We start from the raw sequence: 22219 nt of genomic DNA, 5'->3' as shown, positions 1-22219 counted from the left end.
TAAAGGGAGCGCGCGTGCACCCCCCAAGCCGATTTCAGGAGGGAGAAACTGAGGTCAGCCAGCATCAGTGAAGGCAGACAGGTCTCGCTAGGTTTCGCCCGGAAGGTTCTAGGTTAAGAAAGGTTTGACTCCCGGAGCGGGCGGAGGGGGCGGTCCTAGCCCAGGGGCGGGACTCTCTCCAAGCGCAGATTGGGGCGCGGGGCGGGGCTCCCGTTGTAGGAGGCGGGGCACAGCGGCAACGTGACCACGCCCAGCGCCGGAATCCGCGTGGGGGCGTGGCTACGCCCTGCCAGTCCCGCGGGGTCGGAACCGCGTGCGACTGTTTGGGGGCGTGGCCAGGCCCGGGGGCGTGGCCAGGCCCGGGCGGGGAAGGGTGCGGGTCCCAGGGCTAGTACTTAAGCCTGGCGTCGCCGAGCCCTGGGCTGGAGGAGGTACGCGCTGGGTCTGGGGGCGTGGCCAGGGCCGGAGACACGCCCCGAAGGGGGCTTGGCCAATCCGGGGCCGCCGTTCGGGTGGACCGGGGAGAGGCACGGCCTGGGGCGTGGCCAGGCCGCCGGGCCCGCAGGACGCCGACCAATCCTGGTGCCGGCTTCCTGGTGGGGCGGGGCCTGTCTCGAGGGAGCGACCAGTCCCCTTGCGGGAGCCTGACCTGGGCGCCCCGCCGAAGACCCCGGCCCGCCTGGGGGCGTGGCTCGCCAGGACCGTGGCCAATCTCAGAGTTAGGCCGGGCTCGGGGGCGGGGTTTCCAGGTGCCGGAACCAGCGAGGGCGCTTGGGTTGGAGGAGGGCGCGGCTCATCGGGCTGCGGCCAATCGCGCCGAGGTCCTGAGCGGGCCTCCGGGGGCGGGGCCCCCACGGAGGCGCGGCCTCGGGGCGGGGCCGGGGCCGGTTCCGGGCCGCCCGGGACAGCGCCGGGGCCATGTCGGCGCCGCAGCCGCTGCAGATCCGCGAGGCGAACGCGCACCTGGCGGCTGTGCACCGGCGCGCCGCGGAGCTGGAGGCGCGGCTGGACGCGGCGGAGCGCACAGTGCGCGCCCAGGCCGAGCGCCTGGCCCGCCACGACCAACAGCTGCGCGCTGCCCTGGACGAGCTGGGCCGCGCCAAGGACTGGTGAGGCCCGGGGCGGCCAGGTGGACTTCTCGGAGGTGGGCGGAGGCGGAGCCCAGACTGGAAGGGGAGGAAAGGCGCGGGAACCGCGTGCGTTCACGTGTGGGCTGAACTACTGGTGGTGTTGGATTCAAAAACAAACACCAAAAACCTCGGATGAGTCACCAGCATGCAAAGTTAAGAGGCGCCATACAAGTGTGGATTTCTAACTTAAAACAGCCCGCTTTTCCATAATGCAAAATCGGCTCTTTCCGAGTGGTGCAGGGGTCACTGACCTCCTAGGTATTGGGAGCCATGGCAGATTCTGGGGCAGAGGAGATCATACCGGCAGTTTTGAAGAGCCTCTGTGGTTTTGAGGAGGCGCTGAGGATGGAAAGGGATGAGGCAAACGCCCAGGGTGGAAGGAGGTCTGGCCCCCGGGTAGGAAAGGAGCTGGTTGGGCCCATTCATTCATCTTTAACGAGTCCCTGCTAGGTGTCAGGTACTGTGCTGTGCGCTGGAGCACCTAAGTGAGACCTACGGAGCACAGCCCTTTGGCAGAGACATCACTAGGCAGTTACAACATGGGGCGGTTGGGGTTGTGATGGAAGGGCACATAGGGCTCTCAGGGGACCTACATGAAGGCTTCCTGGAGGAGGAGCCATCTAACCTGAGCAACAAACGGAAAAGATGTAGCCGAAAAAGGAGTTGCAGGGAGGCGATTAGGGAGTTTTAGTCTGCTCTGGCTGCCCTTACACAATACCACAGGCTAGGGGGCTTAAACAAGTGAAATTTTCTCACAGTTCTGGAGGCTGGACAGTCCAACCGACAGATTCAGTTCCTGGTGACAGATTCTCTTCCTGGTTTGCAGATTGTCATCTTGCTGTGTGCTCACATGGCCAGAGAGCAAGCTCCCTGGTGTCTCTTCTTAGAAGGGCACTACTTCTCTGAGGGCCCCACCCTCATGAGCTCCTCCCAAAGGCTTCATCTCCAAATAGATCACACTGGGGGGTAGGGATTCAGCATAAGAATTTTGAGGAGACACATTCAGTCCTTAACAAGGGGGACTCGAAGCAGAGGTGAGGAGCATGGTCTTTATCCCGATGGTGATGGGGAGCCCCGGGAGGTCCCGGGGCAGGGAGGAGGATTGTCCGTAACTGCCCTGTCTTGCCTTCTGCCAGTGAGATTGCCGCTCTCCAGGAGCAGCTGCTGACCTCCGAGGCCACTGTCCACAGCCTGCAGGCTGCTGTGCGCCAGAGGGATGAGCTCATTGGGCAGTTGCAGCCCCGGGCGGAGCTGCTGCAGGACATCTGCCGTCGCCGGCCGCCCCTGGCTGGGCTGCTGGCTGCCCTGGCGGAGGCTGAACGCCTGGGGCCCCTGCCGACCAGAGACCCCGGCCACCCCCTCCCTGGTGGGCCCAGTCCTCGCCTTGCCAACAGTACTGGGGAAGAGCAAGACAGGGACCACCACCTCCAGCCAGCAGTGTTTGGGACCACTGTGTGAGCCCTGGAGCAGATCACAGAATGGAGACAGAGTCCACTGCTGTGGGTCCACTGGGTCCTCGGGGGTCACCAGTGTCCCTGAGGGGACCCCGTGGCAGAGCCATAATCCTTTCCAAGCATCAAAACCTGCTAAAAAGTCATGGGTTTCAAACAGGCAGCGCAAGGGCCAAAGGCAGATGTTCAGCCCAGTTTTTTTTTTTTTTTTTTTTTTTTATTTTTAAGTAATCTCTACACCCAAAGTAGGGCTTGAATTTACAACCCTGAGATCAAGAGTCGTATGTTCTACCAACTGAGCTGGCCAGGCACCCTTGTTTTTCTTTTTTTTAAACAAAACTTTAAATCAATCAACTTGTTGAAAAATTGGCGACGTTTTGCAACAATCTGGATTTCCGGCTTCAGTCTTGGCCACGCCTGTTTGGATCTGAGCTCAGGATACCCTCTTTAGCCAAAGTGTGAGGTCCAGTTGGCTTCCCCCTTTTTCTTAGGGCTGGACGTCTGGCCCCCGAAGCATCTGAGTTTGAGACCTCTGTCACTTGTGGAGGCAGACGGCATCAAGTTCTTTGTCCCCTTTCCCGTCCGCCCTGATTTTCGTTCCTTTGGAAGCGTCCCTCATCCCAGGCTAAAGCTTTTTCTTATTCTTCATCCCAGACCGGAATTGGGAACCTCAAGCCTTGTGTCGTTTTGCCTTGGTTATATGAAGACAATTTTTAAATGCTAGGATCTTTCCCGCCTGTCCTTCCCTCAACTTTCAACGCAGGAGGAAGGGCGTGTGTCTGTGTGAGCCACATGGACGTGCTGGCATCCCTCGGCCTAGTACCTTTGCACGTCCCCCCCATAATGCTCTTCCCCCAGGTGTCACGTGATCTCTGCTCAGCCGTCACCTCCCAGGGGCCTTCCCGGCCTACCTTCTGTGAACTCTTCCCCTCCCGTTCTGTTTTCTTCAAGGAATGTCCTGTCATCAGAATGTAAGCTCCTTGAGGGCAGGGCTTTTGTTCTTTCTCACCAGCGCCAGGTGCGCTCTGGGGCCTCCGAAGGAACAAGATGGGTTTGTAGGCCCTGGAGGGAGCCAGGGGCCCCCAGCACATCCGATGAAGCCCCAGCCAGTTCAGCTTTTGTAGCAAGCAGCTCGCTCCTTTTTTATATTGTCCAGAGAATCTATTTTTAAACTCTTTTTTTTTTTCTTTTTTTCTTTTTTTTTCTTTTTATGCTGCCATTCTTGGCCAGAGACATTCAGGGTGCTGTGTTTTTATTTTTGTTTAGTTTTTTTTTTTTTTTTAAATCAAACCAGGGAACCCTGTGCCTTTCTCTGGCCAGCCGAAGTGCCCAGCCTGGTACCATGCTAGCCGTTTTCTCGCCTTACTCAGGGAACTGTCACACCAGGAACCACCAAGGGGCAGGGCCTATTTTGGCCTGGAAAGTTCGGCGTCCGTCCCCAGCCCTTCGGATGGTGCTGCCTGCTTGCCTGGCATCTAACAGTGGCCCCTCAGTGCAGTCACAATGGCCCCATTTTCTCTGGATGAGTAAGGGGGGCTGCTTGTCTGAGGGGAAGGCAGGCTGAGGCCTGTCCAAGCTTAAGAATAAATTGAATGGTTTCTTGGCCTTGGTCCTTCCTCCTTTCTTCCTGTGTGGGGGGTGGAGAGGTGGCCGGGTGGGGTCCTGCTGGGCAGGGAGAAACAAGTTGCAGTCACTGGAGCGTGTGTCTAATCTTTGCAGCCCCGGCTTGGCCCACTTTACAGCTATGGAAAGTGAGGTTCAGTGTAAAGTCAACTGGCCTCCGGGCTGCGAGGGCCTGGGCCACTTCCAAATCTGGAGGGGTCACTGTTGACATTCTGATTCTCTGCAAGATGAGGAGATGCCAAGAGTTACAATAACTGTGGTTATATTTTACATTTTTCTATGGGGAAAAAAATGTGATTTTTGTAACCCTCGTGAAAAACACAATGGGGTATTTTCTCTGCCCACTTGAAGAAGTTATGGACTGCGGCAAGCCACCAGAATGTCACCGCAGTTTCTCATAAAGCTGACAGTGTTGCATCAGCTGTGGCCTGAACCTGGGCCTGCGTGCCATCCGTGGGTTGGTTTCTGACAGCAACAGCACTTCCAACACCACCATTGTGCTGTGTCTAAGTCCAGGCTTTGAAAAGCCTCTGATGACCTCTGGGTCCCCGCAGCGGATGGGTCCCCCAGTGGGGGCCACATTTTATGTCCTGGGAAATCCAACATCATTTTCAGTCCTGTCAGTGTAATGCTCTCAGGTGGCAGAGGTGTCCAAAGCGTAGATCAGAGGCCTTCTGTGATGGTGGCCTCGGTTCTTGGTTTACATTGGGGGGTCAGGGCCAATTCTTTGTTTGGAACTGCAGTCCCCTGGCTCTCTCAGCTTGTTATGAGCAAGACCAAGTGATGTTTGAAAACTGAAAAAAACAACCACTGAAAGCCCCACATCGGTCCCTGAATAACTTCCAAGGACTGCTTTGTCTGACTTCATGTTGAAACAATCCACAAGACTGCTGTGTCCTGGCTCCGCCACACTGGTCTGAAATCCAGGACCCAGGCCCTTGTGAACTTGGATCCCTAAGCAGCTCTGGCTGTTGCCCTGTGAAAAGGGGCAGGGGACCTGCTCCAGGTCACACAGGAATTGGGTCTGGAACCTTCTCAGCCACGGCCTACCTCTCCTGCTTGTGGCCAGGCAGGGGGACCCCCCTTGCTCCCCCCATCTAGGTCTGGCTCTATCCCAGACCTGGGTACTGCAAGGCTGGGAGTGAGCAGGACAGAGGGTGGGCAGTGGTGCCAGCAAGACCACCTTGTCCCTCTCGGCCCTGCCCCACCCCCCAAGGGCTAGGAGGCACTGGCACGGTGAGGGTTACAGCCGGGGCCCCTCCCAGTCTCCTGAGCTACTGTCCCTTAGCAACCGCCCTGCCGTGCTGCCAACACTGGGCAAAGCGGGCGGGAGCCAGAGGAGTGGCTGTCTGGACTCCAGGGTAGTCGAAAGCCAGGTGAACAGGTAGTTGGCCAGAGCAGGCTTGTGGCACCGGACCACAGCCTGGTCAGTCGAGTGGGAATCCTTCCTCAAACTCTCCCCCAGCCAGTCTGACCCAGCATGGATGCCGTGGACGCCACTGTGGAGAAGCTCCGGGCACAGTGCCTGTCCCGAGGGGCCTTGGGCATCCAGGGCCTGGCCAGGTGAGCCATCCCCTTGAACATTCCTGATCCCCAGCCCCAGGGACCACCTTCTCACTGTACCCCATGCCTCTCAAGGTTTTTCCGCCGCCTGGACCGGGACAGGAGCCGATCCCTGGACTCCAGGGAACTCCAGCGGGGCCTGGCTGAGCTGGGACTGGTGCTGGACACGGCCGAAGCGGAGGGCGTGTGCAGGCGCTGGGACCGTGATGGCAGCGGGACGCTGGACCTGGAGGAGTTCCTGAGGGCACTGCGGGTGAGACCCTTCGCCCTGCTGTCTGGTGTGCCAAGCTCCCGGTGGCCTTGTCTGTGTTGGTGCTGACGCTTGATGCCTGGGAGCCCTAGCGCTCTGGACTAGACCCCCCCCCCCCCCCCCCCCGCCAAGTCACTAAGTCACTACCTGCTTCCTTTCCAGCCCCCCATGTCCCAGGCCCGGGAGGCGGTCATTGCAGCTGCATTTGCCAAGCTGGACCGCAGCGGGGATGGTGTGGTGACCGTGGATGACCTCCGGGGGGTGTACAGTGGCCGCACCCACCCCAAGGTACAAAGTGGGGAGTGGACCGAGGAGGAGGTGCTCCGCCGCTTCCTGGACAACTTCGACTCCTCCGAGAAGGACGGGCAGGTGGGTGCCCACAGACACCCCTACCCACTCCGCCCAGGTCTCTGGCCCCTACTTAGAGCCTGTCTGCCCCCCAGGTCACACTGGCTGAATTCCAGGACTACTACAGTGGTGTGAGCGCCTCCATGGACACAGATGAGGAGTTTGTGGCCATGATGACCAGTGCCTGGCAGCTGTGAGCCATCATGCACGTTTGCTCAGCCAGCCCCACTGTAGCGTAGGACCCCCACCCTGGCCCTCTCTCACCTAGGCAGCCCCCAAGGCGGAGGCCACAGGACCAGCTGGGCCAGGTCTCAGAGGACCTGGCTTGGCCACTATATGCAAGTAGGACAAAGGTTCCGAGAATGGGTCACTGGCTCAGGACCCCAGGGAGCAAGGCCCTCCCAGTCCATGCTGTGCAGACCTCAGGCCTCACAAAGCTCTGCAGTTGCCCCTCCTCACTAGGCATCCTCTTGGTTCTGCTCAGTGAATCCTTGGCCCTGCTAGCACCCCCACCTACCCTTCCCACCACTTGAGATTGCACCCCCACCCTAAAGCCAGGGGCCGGGAAGCAAACAGCTCTTCTGTGAAGCAAAGCTCAGCATGGAGGCGGCTAGTCTTGGAAGGCAGCCAAGCTCGGTCACCTGCCTGGTGGACATGGAGTGTGGGGCAGGGGCCAGGGGCCCACAGACAGGCCAGGCTGCTCTGGGAGGTGGAGGCTATTCCTGGCCAGGCTGTCCAGCTTCCTGAGGCCCCTGGGGCATGCAGGAGGCCAGGGTTTTAGTTAAAAGTTTTAATGTAGTTCCCAAATACATTTCATATGACAATCTTACATAAATGTTCCAAAACACATGGGCATTATCTGGTTTTACTTGTCACTAGGTGGCTAAGGCTTAAAGCAGAGAAGTGTGACCGGATCTGCTGGGAGGGCCTTTGGTGTCTTCCCATGGCTCAGGCTCGGGGTGCACACAACCGACCCAAGGTGTGGGCAACACAGCTGTGGAGTCGAAGCCTTCCCCTCACCCCCTGAGGGCGGCGCTGGGCACTTTCCTTGGAAATCCCTCAGAGCCCTGTGCACAGGGCCCTTCTTCAAAGGCCGTCCCAGGTGGCTCTAGACCATGTTCCAAGGTAGGGGTGGGCATGGCACCTGCTCCTGTGTGTGCTGCGAGTGTGGGAGACGGTTGGTTGCCTGGAACCAGTCCCCCTGCCCCCTCCTCAGAAGGCCCTGGTAAGGTCCCCCTCTGCCTACCACAGAGGCCCCTGGTCCTGGATGGTCTGGGAGGCAGTGACGTCCAGGGCTGGGCAAGGAATGGCCAGCAGCAGGAAGGTGTACGCTTGGGTACCAGATGACGGGTGACCGACGTGATGGGGAAAGGCAGGAGGGTGGCTGGGGACCCTCCCAGGCCCGTTGACCCTTTTTTTAGATAACCTCTCCAACACCCCATGACTGGGCCTGGAGCAACCTTGGGTGGGGGGAACAAGTACAGGCCTGACACTCTCCTCCACACAGAGCCCAGGAGCCCAAGGAGGAGGGGGGATGGATGTGGCTCAATGCACAGGAGAGTCTTAACCTAAGAACCCAAACACAAAGCCTTGGGGGAAAAAAGATCTAAAAATATAAGCCCCAAATCAGAGTGTGGGAACCTGGAGTAGTTAAGAGCGCGTCCAGCAGGCCCAGTGTTTATACTTGTGTGGACAGAGCCGGTGGCCTGGGCGGCGGCAGAGAGGCCAGAAACATGAGGAGGGAGGGGTGAAGAAACAAGGTGTCCCAGTCCCAGTGAGAAGCCGTGACAAGTCTTAATGTGCCATTTCAATTCAAAGGAGGGGAGGGAAGAAATGTTCTTTTTCGTTTTGCTCATCAATATGATGAGGTCTCGTGTCCCAAACCACATTCAGGCAGTTCCCGAGTCTGCTTCTGAACGGGACATGCGGATCCGAACTGTGGCCAACCCAGCGGGGAGTGTGGTTCCCGAGCCCTGCGCCTCCACACTGCCGGTGGGGCGGGGCGGGCGGGCAGGCAGACAGACGGACAAAGCAGCAGGCTCGCGGGCAGCCGGCTCCCGGCGCTATGTGCTTCCGGCCGTCTGCCCATCCCCTTCCTCGCTGGCACCTGTTGGGAAGCAGTGGCCTCACCGTCAGGTCTCCACCCTGGATGGAGCCCCATCCCCCTGGGTCAGGTTCCCCGTACCCTCCAGGGCTGGGACCACTGGCTCACCACCTCCGGTGGCCCCCGACGGAGCCAGGACGTCCTCGTCACTGTCGTCCTCATTGGACGGGGCTGCCCCAGGTTCAGGGGCAGGCATCTTGGCTTCCTGCTCCTGCTCCACGCGGCTGCGCAGGGCCAGGATGCGATGGTGCAGAGCTGCATACAGCTGGCCCGTGTCCTTGGAACTTGCCTGGGAGAGGCAGAGGGAAGCAGTGGGTTAAGATCTCTTGGTTGGGGTGTGTGCTGCCCCCCTGTGATGGCATGCCACAATCCCTAGGCTGTGTCTGGGGAGGAGCCTATCCCTTTCTCCTCAGAAAACTCAGGGACAGCAGACCGAAGCTTCTGATGCCCCAGGGCCCGTCCTTCCCGGGGCTCAGCTGGGATGACAGCAGTGATGCAGGGCCACTCCTGTCTCCCCTCCACCGATCCGTTCTGACTTGCTTCTTTTGGAAACTGGCTGGCCTAGAGGCCTCCCTGTTCGCTCCCCGGCCCATACCCTCAGTGTAAAGTGCTGACTGCTGTACCACAGAGCACCGTCTTAGGGGGCCAGTAGTTCGTGTAGCTCCGTGTGGCCCAACTGGTATACCCAGGAACCTGCCTTCTGTGGGAGTTCAGGAGGGCACTGCCCTTGTCCAGGGGTCTGTTTGGGCATCTCCTTGGTAGTAGCCTGTCCCATCCCCAGGGCTACTCACTGAGATCAAGAAAACCTTCACGCCCTGGTCCTCAGTGTCCATGGCTGTGATGCGTATGCTCTTCTCACTGGCCTTGTCGATCTGCATCTGTGCCCAGAGCTTGGTGTTGAGGATCAGTCGCAAGCTGCCCTGGGTCCGCATCACTGCAACCAATAAGGCCACTCAGCCCTGGCCCGTGACACCCACCCAACAGCCAGCTATGAGAACAGACACATTCCAGAATGAAAACACCCCAGGGTAAAATCCCACAATTCTCTCAAGGTCTGCAGAAGCTGCCCACCAGTCTGAGCACGGCCCCCCACATACTGGAGGCCAGCACTGTAACAGCCAGCTCCCCCTGCCCCGCCCCCACCCCACCACACCCATCACAGGGAGGGTTCTGCTGGTCCACCCAGCAGTGCAATGAGGGCAGCTCCCTTGGGGGATGATTAGGTGGGAGGCAGGGCCAGAGAGGGACATTTGGGAGCTGCACACATGCACATTCTTTATGTGACACACTGCAAAGAAGCTGATGCCCCATGACGGGCCCCACTCACAGGCCAAGCCCCAGCCCTATTCTGCAGTTTTCTTAGGAAAAAGGTTGAGGCCAATGGCTGCTTAGAGCTTCCACCAGGAAGGAAACAAAGACAGATCGAGAGCAACATACAATGGAGACAAAGAGGGTACAGACCTTTCTTCCTTTTCTGGAAGTGTACATCACATCTACCTGTAGCAGGCCTGAGGCCACCATCAGCCTTCCTGTTTTATCAGAACCCATCCTCCTTGGATGTGCCCTGACCCTGGGATATGGTGACACCTTGTCTACCCACCAGCCCACTTCTCCCCACCCCAACCCGGTGCCCCATATGGCCTCAGACAGAGCAGCTCAGGCCAGCTCTGGGAGGCTATGGGGTAGGGTCCTGGGCTCCAACTGACCAGCTCTCCCTGTGTCCACTCCCTAAGCCCTCTGTGCCTGATGGGCCCACCTCCGAGGCACGTGGAGCAGTTGGGATGGGCTGGAGGAAGGTCTTTGACAGGGATCACAGGCTGGATGGGACTCTTTGAATTATTTTCCCTTGCCATCATAAAACCACCAGCACTTTCATTATTAGAAAACAAGTTCAGGAGTTGCTAAGTAGTTTCATCTACTTTCATCACACTCACAAAGAGGAGAGTCACGGACAAGGTGGCAGCAAAAGCCTTGGGATGGAGCCTGGCCCTGCAAGCTGTGGGTGCCGGGACTCTCCAAAGTGGGGACCTGTGTGGGGATCCTGCCCTCCTGGGCCTTGGGAGCTCTGTGCCATCCTGGAACCCTCCACAGAGACCACACTGCAGCTCACCTAGTCGGGACTGGAGCGTCCCGTCATCAGTCGATGCCATGTCGTTGAGCCTGAGCAGCCCCCGGCCTCTCTCCACCCATGACTGCGAGGCCTTGTCAAACACAAACAGCTTACACTGGATCTGGAACACAAGGCATCCCTCTGGGTGAGCTGAGGCCCTGGCTGGGTGGATGCTGGTGTGGACAAACTCCTGGGACCCTCCCCCCTCTACCCTGAGTGAACTACAAGGTAGGGGGTAGCCAACTATGGCCTGGGGGGTACATTTGGCCCTTGGCCAGTTTTGTGTCCTGCTCTCCGGCTAAGATGAATTTTACACTGTCAGAGGGGCAGAAAGAATCAGCAAGGAAATGAAGATAAAAGCCATAAGGAGATACCACGCTGCACTTGCTAGAAGGCATCAAAAGCCAGGTAATAGCAGTCACCGGGTAGGTGGTAGAGCAATCAGAAGCTCACACATGGCTGGCAGGAATGAAACACTGCACAGCTGCTACAGAAATGTGCTCCCCACATTACACGTGGAGTTACCAAATGGGCCAGACACTCTGCTCCTAGAGATCTACTCAAGAGAAATGACAGGTATCTGCATACAAGAGCCTGCACATGTCACCGTACCAAGATTCATAATAGCTAAAAGGTGGAAACCTAAAAGTCTCTCTACACACGTCACTCGGCACTGCCCCGGGAACGGACCCTGAGCCCATGACACTCAGGGAGGGAACCAGACACAGAGGGCCACACGGTGTGTGAGTCCACGTGTGTGACACGTCCAGGACAGGCTCATCCATGGATGGGAAGGGGGCTCGTGGGGGCCGCTGGGGAGGGCATGAGGGGTGACTGCTGATGGGCAGTTTCTGTTTTGTGGACAAAACTGTTCTATTTTGACAGTGGTGGCAGTTGCATAAATCTGTGAATACGCTAAAAACCACTGACTTGTACACTTTAAAGGTGCATGCGCACAACAATGAAAAGCAGATGAATTAAGTGCCCTGAAAGTGTTCATGTTGCCCCGGGATGCAGAGGAAAGGCGGGACAAGTTTGAGCTGCATCTGTGATCCTGGTTCCCTAATAAAACAACTCAGGGTGAGAGTGTGCCAAAACAATCACAGCCATTCATCCTGGGTCTTTGTTACGACAGTCTCTGTAATGCCCCGAACTATCGAGAATGCCTCAAAACAGATCCCTCTGCTCAAAAACAAAGCAGGACCAGAAGTTCCTTAGTGCTCACACTAAGCTCTCAGAAGCTCCGCCAATGAGGTCCCAGGGAGTGGGGCACTGCCCAGGGAGGTCCACTGTGTGGGGCCGACAGGGGGGTCCAACCCCTCAGATGCATGGAGAAGCCGGGGGCTACGGAGGATGGCCTCTCATACCACCACCTAAAGGCCAGATGCCCTCCCTCCAGGCCTGTCTCACCTGTAACACGTTGCTCTCCGCCTCCTCCCCGGTGATGACTTCCACTTTTTCCAACAAACACTTCCGTGCTGTTGCCTTGGTGTAGGCAGCTGCCGACTCGGCCAGGGACTCTGAAATGTTATTAGCTAAACAACATTGACTATTTATTTGTTGGGGTGTGCGTGTGTGTATACCTCACAGGAGACAGAAAAGGGCTGGCTCTGCCTCAAGGGTGCCGGCTCCTGGGACCTGGAGCGGACCCCAGAAATACAGCAATCTGGCCCTGGATCTGTAGGGAGACCATCTGCGAGCTAGATGCCAGCATGGCTCCAGATTTCCCACTGCCACTCATTTAGTAGAGGACAGGGGAACAGTGAGATTCTTCACACAGAACACTGAAGAGAAACTCCCCTTCCCAACCTCAGGGCAAGAGGGGGACACCCTCCTCAATAATCCTATCCCCAGAGTCATCCTGAAGCGCCAAGGCCTTGCTCCTTTAGGATGAACACGTCCCCTCTCTGCTTGCTGAAAACCAGCACCCATGGCTTTTCAACAATGCCCCAGTGTCTGGTTCATGTGTGGCTACTAATGCTTGTAGAGAGCTGGAGCCCTCCCGGGCAGGGGTATGGATGGATAATGACCCTGTCGCTTGGTACCCTTCCCACAAGTCAGTGGGACTGCAGCATACCTTTCTCAGGGGTGGCCTCCTGGGACGAGGACTCAGACCCGGACTCAGCAGCTGCATTTTCCCTGGTGGCATCTGAACTGACTTCATTTAATTTGGGCGGGCTCTGCAGGGAGATGGAAGCACATGGGGAGGAGAGCATGCTTGGGTGCTCGTGGGCCAGCCGCTGTGGAACAGGAAGCCCCTCTGCTGGGATGGCAGCTCTCCTCTCAGCAAGGACTCCCAGAGAGCTTTTTCTTCACAGCTTTGGGGACCCACCCAGACTGGGCAGAGGAGCCTAGACAACCCCTCCCCAGGGGGTGGGTTCTAGCCTGCGGCCTTGTTTCCACACAACGTTCCTGAGCATCATTTGGTGGTAAAACCAGAAAAGTACCCTTCTGATACAGGCAGCTCGGCCCTCCCAGATCCACCCTTCTACCCTCTAGGCGAACTGCCCTCCAAGTCCCTAAGTAGGGACTCCCCTGACATCTCAGGGAGGTGTATGCCACCAGCTGTTTATCTCTGTGTGAGGCAGCTCTTGGACCATTTTGTTGTAACAGGAAAATAATAGTATTGATGCTTAAGGAAAGCAGCAGGAGGCTCCTTAATGTAACACAAAGATGGAAATGTTAAGTGGGAGAAAACAGCTCCTTAGCCACACTCACAATGGACAGAGTGGCCTCACATGCATTGGATAAGGAAAGAAAAGGAACAAAATAAGGAAGCAGGTAAATAATAACCCCATCCCAGGCTGGCCAGGCTTTCTTGGATGGGGAGACAGCATAAGGGTATCCAAGTGCCCTGGCCATGGTGTGCCCAGCAGACACCTGGGACACTGCAGGGGCCCCTCCAAGGCCCCTTCCCCAAAGCCCCCTCCATGCTGCAGCCTCACAGTCAGGGATGGGGGTGGGGTGGGGGGTGTGAAGCTGAACTCCCTCGGCTCAGAGGTGGCTCAGAAGCACATGGCTAAGGACTCTGGTCTGAGGACTGTCATTGCAGCTGGCCTCAGCCAGGAGGAAGCATGGCCCCAGACTTAAGGGGAAGCCTATCCCAGGATGAAGCTAAGCCAGCTGGCAGAGAAGGCAGGAAGCCTGAACACCAGCTCCTGGAGAGCTTCCCAATGCAACGACCCTGCCCCCAAGTCTGAGTTGGGTCTTCTTTCTCTTGTAACTAGAAGCATCTTCACTTTATAGGAGACAAGGTGGCAGCCATATTCACATGTCCCTCACCCTGGGGCCCCAGGACAAACAGTCCCCAGAGGGGCCACTCACCAGCACGCGCTCGCTCATGTTCTGGCCAAACACGAATTTGTTGCTGGCAGTGTCGGCACTATTGGTCGAGTTGTCTAAACTGAAGAGAAGGCATGCTGTGGGTGTGGGCACCCAATGGAGGGGGGCAGACAGGTGTACACACTTGCATGTGTTGCACATGCATGTGCACGGCCAGAGTGGGTTAAGGGCCAAACCCTTGGTGCAGAAAGCACAGTGTTGGCGCCCCTCAGCCTCCCCTCCAGGGGATGGGCCAGCACACTGGGGTTAGGTGCTCACAAGCCTCTGAGCCAGGCTGTGCTGACCAGGGAACACAGACTCTCAGCTCCCACTTCCAAGGGTCCACTGCATGTGGGCACTATGGGACACGCCTGACAGTCACCTCATCATCCCCAACCTCCTTGAGGCGGATGTCCCCTTCGGGGTGCATGAAGATACCGCTTCAGAGAGGCTGATCGCAGAGGTCAGACCAGGCGCCACCTACTTCCCTGAAGGAACCCACTAGTCCCCCTGGGCTGCACAAAGGAAAGGACACCTCCTGCCCCTGGGCTGCTGGCAGAGGACACTGGATGACCTCGGAGCTGCTGTCACCATCACATTTCATCTAGTTTAAGATGTCACGGGTGTAAGCACATCCCAATCTGGGAAATGCTGCAGTACAAAAAATGTCTTTAAAACAATATCCAATGCACTTTGCTAATCAGGGTCTAGGAAGCCAAGTGTGAGGTCACCACCATTCATGCCAGGTCTCTCTGAAGTCCACGCCCATGTTCTCTATCTACTCTGCTGGCTTGTCTCCTTTTTCTCTGAAATATCCATGGGGCACCCAGGCCACTAGTGAGCACCACCACCAGCAGTGTTAACCACCAGCGAACCCAAATCCAGGGTAAGGGGTCCCCATAGGCCGGAACCTGGCAGGTAACAGGAGGCAGCCAAGCAGCCATTGGTCCACTGGGTTCTGCTCTGAGCATGAGATCCAGGTGACAGAGGTCACTCCAAGGGCCAAGGAGAACTTGGGTCCTGCCTTGTCTGTTGAAACACACCATCCTGGCCCCTTCACAGCTGTGCCCAGAATGGGAATAAGGGAGGGAGCCAGGGGATTGGGCGGGGGAGGAGATCCAGGATTCTGGTGAAATCTGCTTCCCCCACTCCCACCTCCATCCTGCCCTCCAGAAGGACCAGGTTCCTGGTCCAGGTGCTGCCTCCTCACCCTGGGCCCCAGGCTAGGGGATGACCTGGGCCACTCTGAGGCTGGCCACCCGGCCCAAGACACACACCTGGAGCTGATATACTGAAGGAAATAGTTGGTCGCAGTTGGCGTTTCTGAACTGGGATGTCCGGCATTCTCCATGTCAGCTACTTCAGTGTTCTCATTTGTTAACTGGGAAACAGAGAGGCGACACTTACTGCCCAGACAACGCCTGTTCGGGACCTCAACAGCTCAGCCTGTCTGCATACCCCAGGGCCTATGGCACAGCTCGTGTGTGTGTGTGCATGTGCACGTGCGTACACCGGGGGGGGGGCACGCGCTGTAATCAACTTTGCCATTTCTGCTTTTAATGGTTAAGATAGAAAAAGAGTTTGTAAGGCATCAGGGAACTTTTTCTACCTTGTTTAAAAAAATAAATCCCTCAATTGACATCTTGTTCCCCTTTTCACCAATGCTTGTAATGAGAGGCCACAGAATGCTTCCAAATCTGGCATTTTAAGGGGTTTATTATAAATATAATAAAAACATCGTTTCTTGAGGGCTTTTTTTTAATGCTTGCTAACTGCTGTGCCAGCTCTGTTGAATCTATCATCGAATGTGATACTCCCAGGAACCCTGAGAGGTATTATCAACCTCGACCTACTGAGTGAGAAAGCAGGGGTTCAGGGTGCCAAGAAATCGCCCCCATTGAGAAGCTGGCATGTAACTGTGATACTACAGATCACGTGAGCCCTGAGCCTCCGTAAGACAGGGCCTCAGCCCCAATTTCAAGGCAGCCATCCCCCTGGACTCTAGGAACAGACTTGACCTGGCGGTTTAGGCCAGGCCCCTGCCCCCTAGCATAGGTGGATCTCAAGGCCCTTCCTTCTCCGGCTTCCTCCTCCCTGGAGTGAGCAGCCTCCAAGGGACTCATTACTTTGGCTAAAGTCACGCAACAGCAATGCTTACTTTTCATCCCTAGGGATTTGTGTTTCTGTTGGACAGCGAACACCAAAGGAGAAGGCAGATGGCACAACCTGATGTTTTCTACGTGCTGGAGAGACTTTTTTATTCCTTTATTTCAGGATTTCTCCTTCTCAGCATCACTGACATTGGGGCTGGATCTTTCTCTGTGGGGAAGCCGCCCTGGACACCGTGGGGTATTGGGCAGCATCCCCTGCTCCCACCCACTGGATGGCAGTGGTACCTACACCCTAGCCGTGACAACCACAAACGTCCCCAGACACAGCCACTCATGTTGTCTCTCAGGCTTCTAAAGGAACTCCTGCCAGATGAGCTGCTGGAAACGGCACAGAGGGACACTCTATCCTGGTGGCTGGAAAGGTAGTGTTGCCTAATTCTGGCTTCTCAGAGTGACAGCACACAGGGTCCCGAGCCCAGAGCCCCTGCCAGATGCTCTCTACCCCTGACTCAAAGTCCCCAGACTAGACCAATAGGCCTTGGGGGCAGCCAGGAGGGGACAGATGCTATTGCTTAGTATGGGACAGAATAGTTATTTTTCTATCTGCCCTACCTTAAAAAAAATAAGGTAATGATTCTCAATTAGGGGTGACTTGGTCCCAAAGGGAATGCTCAGCCTCATGAGGGGACACTTTGGGTTGCCGCGTCAGGGGGTGGGGGCATACTCCTGGCACCCGGAGGGGGAGGGCCAGGGATGCTGCCTGGTACCCTAGGATACCCAGCCCTCCAACAGCTGACAATGAACCTTGTCTAAACGTTGCTTTGTGCCAAGACAGAGCAGCTCCCAAGTTAGGCAATGACAAGCTCTCCAGTGACGTCGAAAGCATCGGATGGTGCTGTCCCCTTTGCTACGAAAATGTTGGTTTCCAAGGAGAGGCACGCTCGGTTTCGTCCCATCCCCGGCGACTGGGAGAACAAGGGAGGCCTCCAGGGAGCACGCCGGGAGCTGAGCAGTGCAGCAGGGAGGCCATGCCAGCAGTCAGGGACAAGCCTGCGGCTATGCCACCTCCACCTCCCGCCCCCTGAAGGGAGAAGCGGAGGTCCTGTGGTTGAACTGGAGGAGGCAGAAGAGACCGACCCCGGAGTGCGAGCACCCATCCGGGCCTCTGATCCACACACCTTGACTCGGTCCCTCAGGTTCTGCCCGAACACAAACGCCTGCTGCGCAACTTGCTCTCTTTTCTCACAGTTCTCCTCCTCACAAGTATCGCTAGACTCATTTTTCTGGGGCTCTTTCTCCTAGTTTGAAACAAAAACAAGACAACAACTGAAAAGAAGTGACAGGTTAGCCCCAAGAAGCAAGGTGGGCCATCTCTCGCAGTTCCGTCTGCTCAAGGGGTCTCCTCTGGCTCAGGTCCCCGGGGGGCTGCTGCCGCCCGGGTGTGGCCTGTCCTTGACTCCCCGGGGACGCCGGAGGTGGGCGGGCCAGGCAGCTTCCCAGACTCCCTCCAGCTCACAGCCCTGCTGCGCTAGCCGCCCTAGCTATCCAAGTCTCCAAGCAGCAGCAGGTTGCAAAGATGGCTCCTAATTTTAATTCTGCTAATTGTGGTCTGAAGGAGCGGGGGTTGCTCAGGGATGTTTTAAAAATGAATTGTAGACGATCGATTTCACCATTTGCTCTCCAGCAACTATGGGGGGTGTGTGGGGGAGGTGGAGGGGCCAGAACTCAGGCAGCAGCTCAGCTGCCAAAACAGCCCAGTCGAAATAAACACACACATGCAATCTGGCTTTGTGAATGGAAGCCTTGGTGTGGTGCTGCAACTTGCATTTCAGATTCACCTCTGCCACCCGCAAATGCAGGCTCTTTGGTACATGCTCCTCATTTTTCAGTTGCCGGGCAATACCACTAGAAAACACATGCTCTTGGCCTATAGAAACCCAGAACCCCAGACTTTGCTGTGTCTGCCTATCAATCAATCAATCAATCAATCAATCAATCAATGTTCTGAGCTGATTTCTTCAGCTAGAATGGGCCCACCTATGCGAACCCCCGTGTTGTTCAGGTGTGGAAACAGGGAGGGGAGACAGCTTTCCATGTAAAAGGGCACACTATCTCATCAATGAAAGCCATTCCTGTGGCTCCAAGGACCCCCGCCCCCCCAGAGGCCAGGCCCAGAGGCCAGCTGGCCACTTGTACAGGGAGGTGCTGGGTCTGGCCTCTGGAACCCAGACAGAACTCTGGAACTGCGGACAGACCATCCTTGGCATTCTAGCAACTATGGACATCAGCTGCAGTTGCACATGCACACCACTGAGCAAATACAGAAAGCCTTAACACAGGCCTACCCAGGCACTGCTCTGAGCAGGTAACTTGTCTACACACTCAGTAAAGCTCCGAGAAGTTTCAGGTGCTCCCTGCCCAGCACAGAAACACCTCAAGTGCTCGCACCTCGTCAGAGGGACTTCTCCGTGCAGGGTTGTCAGGTGATGTTGCTGTCATGGCCCCCGTGCAGTCTGCTGGGATACTGACTCCGTTGGTGCCGCTGCTTGGGACTGCAGGGACAAGAAGATGGGGTGTGTGTGTGTGAAACCTCAAGTGCTCCCTTCCACCATTTAGACCAACAGTGTAATTTCTCCTCTTTAAAGAAAACGATCTAATGTCCCTACTGAAAATTACATTCTTACATTGAAAAACCCAACCTCAGAACTAAAACCTCACAGAGGTGAGAATATCTTATTGCTTACTCCACAAAGAACTGTATGAATTTTAGTGTACTCAGAAATGATACTGTGAAGATAAAAGAGAAAAGTAATATATATTGAAGGAATGATTATGAGTTTTATAAAACGTTTTACTCATAACATCTTTATTCTATGCACTTTTCCCTATAAATAGCTGAGATCACATGATGTGTGCAGCTTTAAATTTGGCTGATTGGTTAGCCTCGCTTATAAAAAGCTTTCCTGTTGAAACTCTTCAGAAATATTAACTATTTCCCCCATGTGGGATGTTGGATTGCTTCTGATGAATTTTTGAATTACAGGGAGAGGCCAAGAGAAAGACAAGAAAAGCTCATTAAGAAACTAAAAGGTCAACTGAACACCATGCCCTGTGTGGAGATCATGGAAATATGGGTTAAGATTTAGGTCTTATGGTGGAAAATCAGATGATTTGCACATAACTAAAATGACCCTTCAAATCTCTCAGACACACAGGGCCAAGTTTTGCCTACAAATATGCTGGGCTGAACCAGAGACACTTGAGAGGAGCCAGCTTTTGTGAAGCCAGTATGCGCAGAAAGCAGGACTTACCTAGTGGTCACCTTGGCCTGGTGCCACAGGGAGACGGTGGGACCATACCGTCTTCCCTGGGCTCACCAGGGATTTATTTATTTTTTTATTTTACTTTTTTTTAAAAAAAGATTTTATTTATTCATTCATAGAGAGATACAGAGAGAGGGGCAGAGACACAGGTAGAGGGAAGAGCAGGCTCCTCGCAGGGAGCCTGATGTGGGACTTGATCCCAGGACCAGGATCACGCTCTGAGCCAAAGGCAGATGATTAACCACTGAGCCACCCAGGCGTCCCTCACCACGAATTTACAGGATTGTTCCCACAGCTATTTCTGAGTGCATTCAGCAGATAGGGCCAAAGTCACCTGTGTCAAGAAACAGCTGTCCCAGGCCAACTTCAGGATCACTCTACACCCTGCTGAGTGAGCCTGGATGCCAGGGCAGATTCTTACCGGTCTGTGAGAGTGCCTTTGGCTGTGGGGCTTGTAACACTGCCGGGCGAAGCACACTCCGCTGTTGTTCCTTGGGCTTCTGGCTTGGTAGACCTGAGAAGAGAGATCTGCTTGCCTGGGCCTTCAGACCTCATGGGTAGAAACACACAGCCCTGTACTGGCTCTCAGGGGCTTTACAGAAATTGAGTGAGTACAGTAATGCCAAGGGGGGGGGGGGGGGGAACGGACCAAGGGACAGCTATCCTCAAGTACTGGGCTCAAGGATCAAGCACAGATGGTGAAGGGAGAGCCATAGGCAGCCCCCCAGAGTTTAAGACTCTGCTTGGGCTCAAATAAAAATACCCTTTGCACCTGCTTTTCAAAGTGCCATGCTGAGAAAATCTGTCTGCCAAACACAAATTGGGCAAGAAGCATGAGAGAATGCTTCCAACTCTGCACCACTGCCAGGCTCTGCTCCCCAGCGGCATGCCACTGGATCGTGGCCACTCTGCTAATCAGGCTTACTCTGTGGCTTCCTGGGGCTGGGATACTCTGGAGACACAGCCTGGATCAACTGAGCCTGTGCTGGGCATAGAGCCCCACACTGAGCCGAGTCTGCTCCCTCACCATCCCCACCCCCCTCAGGTAGGACAATCTTCTTGGTCTGATAGGCTCCTTAAAGTGACTTTTTAGTGCTCATATGCCAGGTTAACTGCAATGACCTAGACAGCAGGCTGAGCCTGGAGCATGCAGGCTGGGTTGCCTTAGGCAGTTGTGCAAACAGATGCTACACAGAGAGGTGTAGAGAAAGCCCTTCCACTTTCCTTCTTATAGGTGGCTACCTACCTGCACTAGGTGCCTGGCCGTGGATCAATGTTGGTGGCTTCAACCGGAATCCACTGCTCTTTTCCTCTACAAGCAGAAGACAAAAGATAAAAAGCAGGCCTGCCTAGGGGGTGTAGAGATGGGGCCAACAGCAAAGCTGAGAGGGTCAAGGGAAGGGAAAGACTGTGGTCTGGACCTCAGTGGCCACAAGCCTGGAGAACCAGGGACATGTTTCCAAGTTAAAACACAAATGCAGAAGCCTGGTTCAACCACCAAGGTCATAAGGCAGCTTGGACGAGGAAGAAGCAAGGGGTTGTGGGAAGTGCTGGCTTCAGGCCAGGTGCTGACAATTAAAGACCAGGTGGTATCGAAGGTGTGAGACAAAAGTGACAGTGAGTGTAAAGCTGGTCCATCCCTGGGCTACCTCACTCAGTAACTTGCCAAGAGCTGTGACGGCCTCAAAGGCCCTGGAGAATGTCAGGGAGCCACCTAATAAAGGTCCCCAGGACCCGTCTCCCTTTCTTAGAGGATTTGTCTTGTCAGAGGATGTATTTATCTGTAGTTAGGAGAAGCCTCTCTGTACTACAAGCAGATGTCTGGGAAATGAGACACGTTTTCTGTGGTGAAAGATCAAAGGTGGCAGACAGCAGCAGGCTTGCTCTCTTTCCAGATGTGCCTGGAGAGATTCACTTCATTCCTTTCCGAGAGCACTGGAAGGCCCAGGACAAGGAAGGGGAAGGAAGCAGGGTGATGGGTCAAAACCTGCTTTTTGCTGGGCCACTGGTCCACACAAATCCCTTCATCTGTATGTGCTGGTGACTTGGCCTATCTCATAAGGGGTGGGTAGTGGGGACTGTCTAATCTGCCTTGACAGGAAGGATCAGCATATTAAGCCCTGTGATTCCAACATGTCAGGTCTGTTCCTGGGGCAGCACAAGGACGGCAGCATTCTGGGCCACCAGAGGCAACCTCGCTTTTGTGCGAAAGGTCCAACTCATTTGAAAAAACCTTTGTCAGGGTGCAGGGAACAAGATCAATACACAAAAATCAATTGTGTGTATCTATACACTAGCAATGAATAATCCAAAAATGAAGGAAACAGTTCCATTTATAATAGCACCAAAGAGAATAAAACTTGGGAATAAATTTAACAGACAAAACTACAAAACATCGTTGGAGGAAAAACAAACAAATGGGAAGAGATCTTAGAAAATCACATAATATGGGATTCTATTTATATGAAACATCCACAACAGGTGAATCCATGGAGACAGAAAGTAGATTCTTGGTTGCCAGGGTCTGGGGAGGGGGTGGGAGGTGACTGCTCATGGGGACGGGGCTTCTCTTTGGGGTGATGGAATGATCTAAAATTAATTATGGTGATGGCTGCACAATTCTGTGGATACCTAAAAACCAACCAATGGTACAATGAAACAACACAAATGCCTTCAGGCCAAACTCTGAGGCATAAAACAAAGTCAATGCAGAATTCTCAACAAAGGAGGAAAGCCTCCTTCCTGTTGTCTGCATGCTGGTGAGCCAAACTGCTCTCCTTGGGCAAAAATGGGATTACAAAAACTCTCGCTGCTAGTTAGTATGAAGGAATTGAGTCCACTAGGCTCCCAAGAGCCTGTGTTAGTGAGCTGGGGTCTCTCCCATA

At 55.3% G+C, this 22219-nt stretch overlaps 3 protein-coding genes across 12 annotated transcripts in view; 2 read left to right on the top strand and 1 right to left on the bottom strand.

Moving 5' to 3' along the window:
• Nucleotides 1-918: 918 nt before the first annotated feature.
• On the top strand, nt 919-4186 carry VMAC (vimentin type intermediate filament associated coiled-coil protein). The gene is made up of 2 exons (XM_038567622.1): nt 919-1109; nt 2267-4186. Exons 1-2 carry the CDS (start codon nt 919-921, stop codon nt 2586-2588), a joined length of 513 nt encoding a protein of 170 aa, XP_038423550.1. The 3' UTR covers nt 2589-4186.
• A 1412-nt stretch (nt 4187-5598) lies between these two features.
• CAPS (calcyphosine) lies at nt 5599-7211 on the top strand. The gene is given in 4 exon segments (NM_001003282.1): nt 5599-5767; nt 5843-6020; nt 6180-6386; nt 6461-7211. Coding segments are annotated over 4 exon segments (570 nt in total). The 5' UTR covers nt 5599-5684; the 3' UTR covers nt 6563-7211.
• RANBP3 (RAN binding protein 3) overlaps nt 7141-22219 on the bottom strand; it is a 53980-nt gene continuing 38901 nt past the window's right edge. For 7 of the 10 annotated variants that reach the window (XM_038567614.1, XM_038567619.1, XM_038567612.1 and 4 more), the window contains 12 exons: nt 20581-20646; nt 19756-19848; nt 18460-18563; nt 17190-17309; nt 15178-15281; nt 13904-13982; nt 12657-12759; nt 11990-12114; nt 10580-10700; nt 9261-9403; nt 8578-8758; nt 7141-8472 (listed from right to left, as the gene is read on the bottom strand). In XM_038567614.1, coding sequence (XP_038423542.1) covers nt 8429-8472; nt 8578-8758; nt 9261-9403; nt 10580-10700; nt 11990-12114; nt 12657-12759; nt 13904-13982; nt 15178-15281; nt 17190-17309; nt 18460-18563; nt 19756-19848; nt 20581-20646 — 1283 coding nt within the window. In that variant the 3' untranslated portion in view covers nt 7141-8428. The remainder of the gene's footprint in view (nt 8473-8577; nt 8759-9260; nt 9404-10579; nt 10701-11989; nt 12115-12656; nt 12760-13903; nt 13983-15177; nt 15282-17189; nt 17310-18459; nt 18564-19755; nt 19849-20580; nt 20647-22219) is intronic. The other 3 variants (XM_038567613.1, XM_038567615.1, XM_038567620.1) reach the window with 1 other exon arrangement.

Source organism: Canis lupus, chromosome 20 (assembly GCF_011100685.1).
Source record: "Canis lupus familiaris isolate Mischka breed German Shepherd chromosome 20, alternate assembly UU_Cfam_GSD_1.0, whole genome shotgun sequence".
Taxonomy (NCBI): domain Eukaryota; kingdom Metazoa; phylum Chordata; class Mammalia; order Carnivora; family Canidae; genus Canis; species Canis lupus.
The sequence above is the reverse complement of the archived record's forward strand: the minus strand, read 5'-3'. Positions and strand labels throughout refer to the sequence as shown.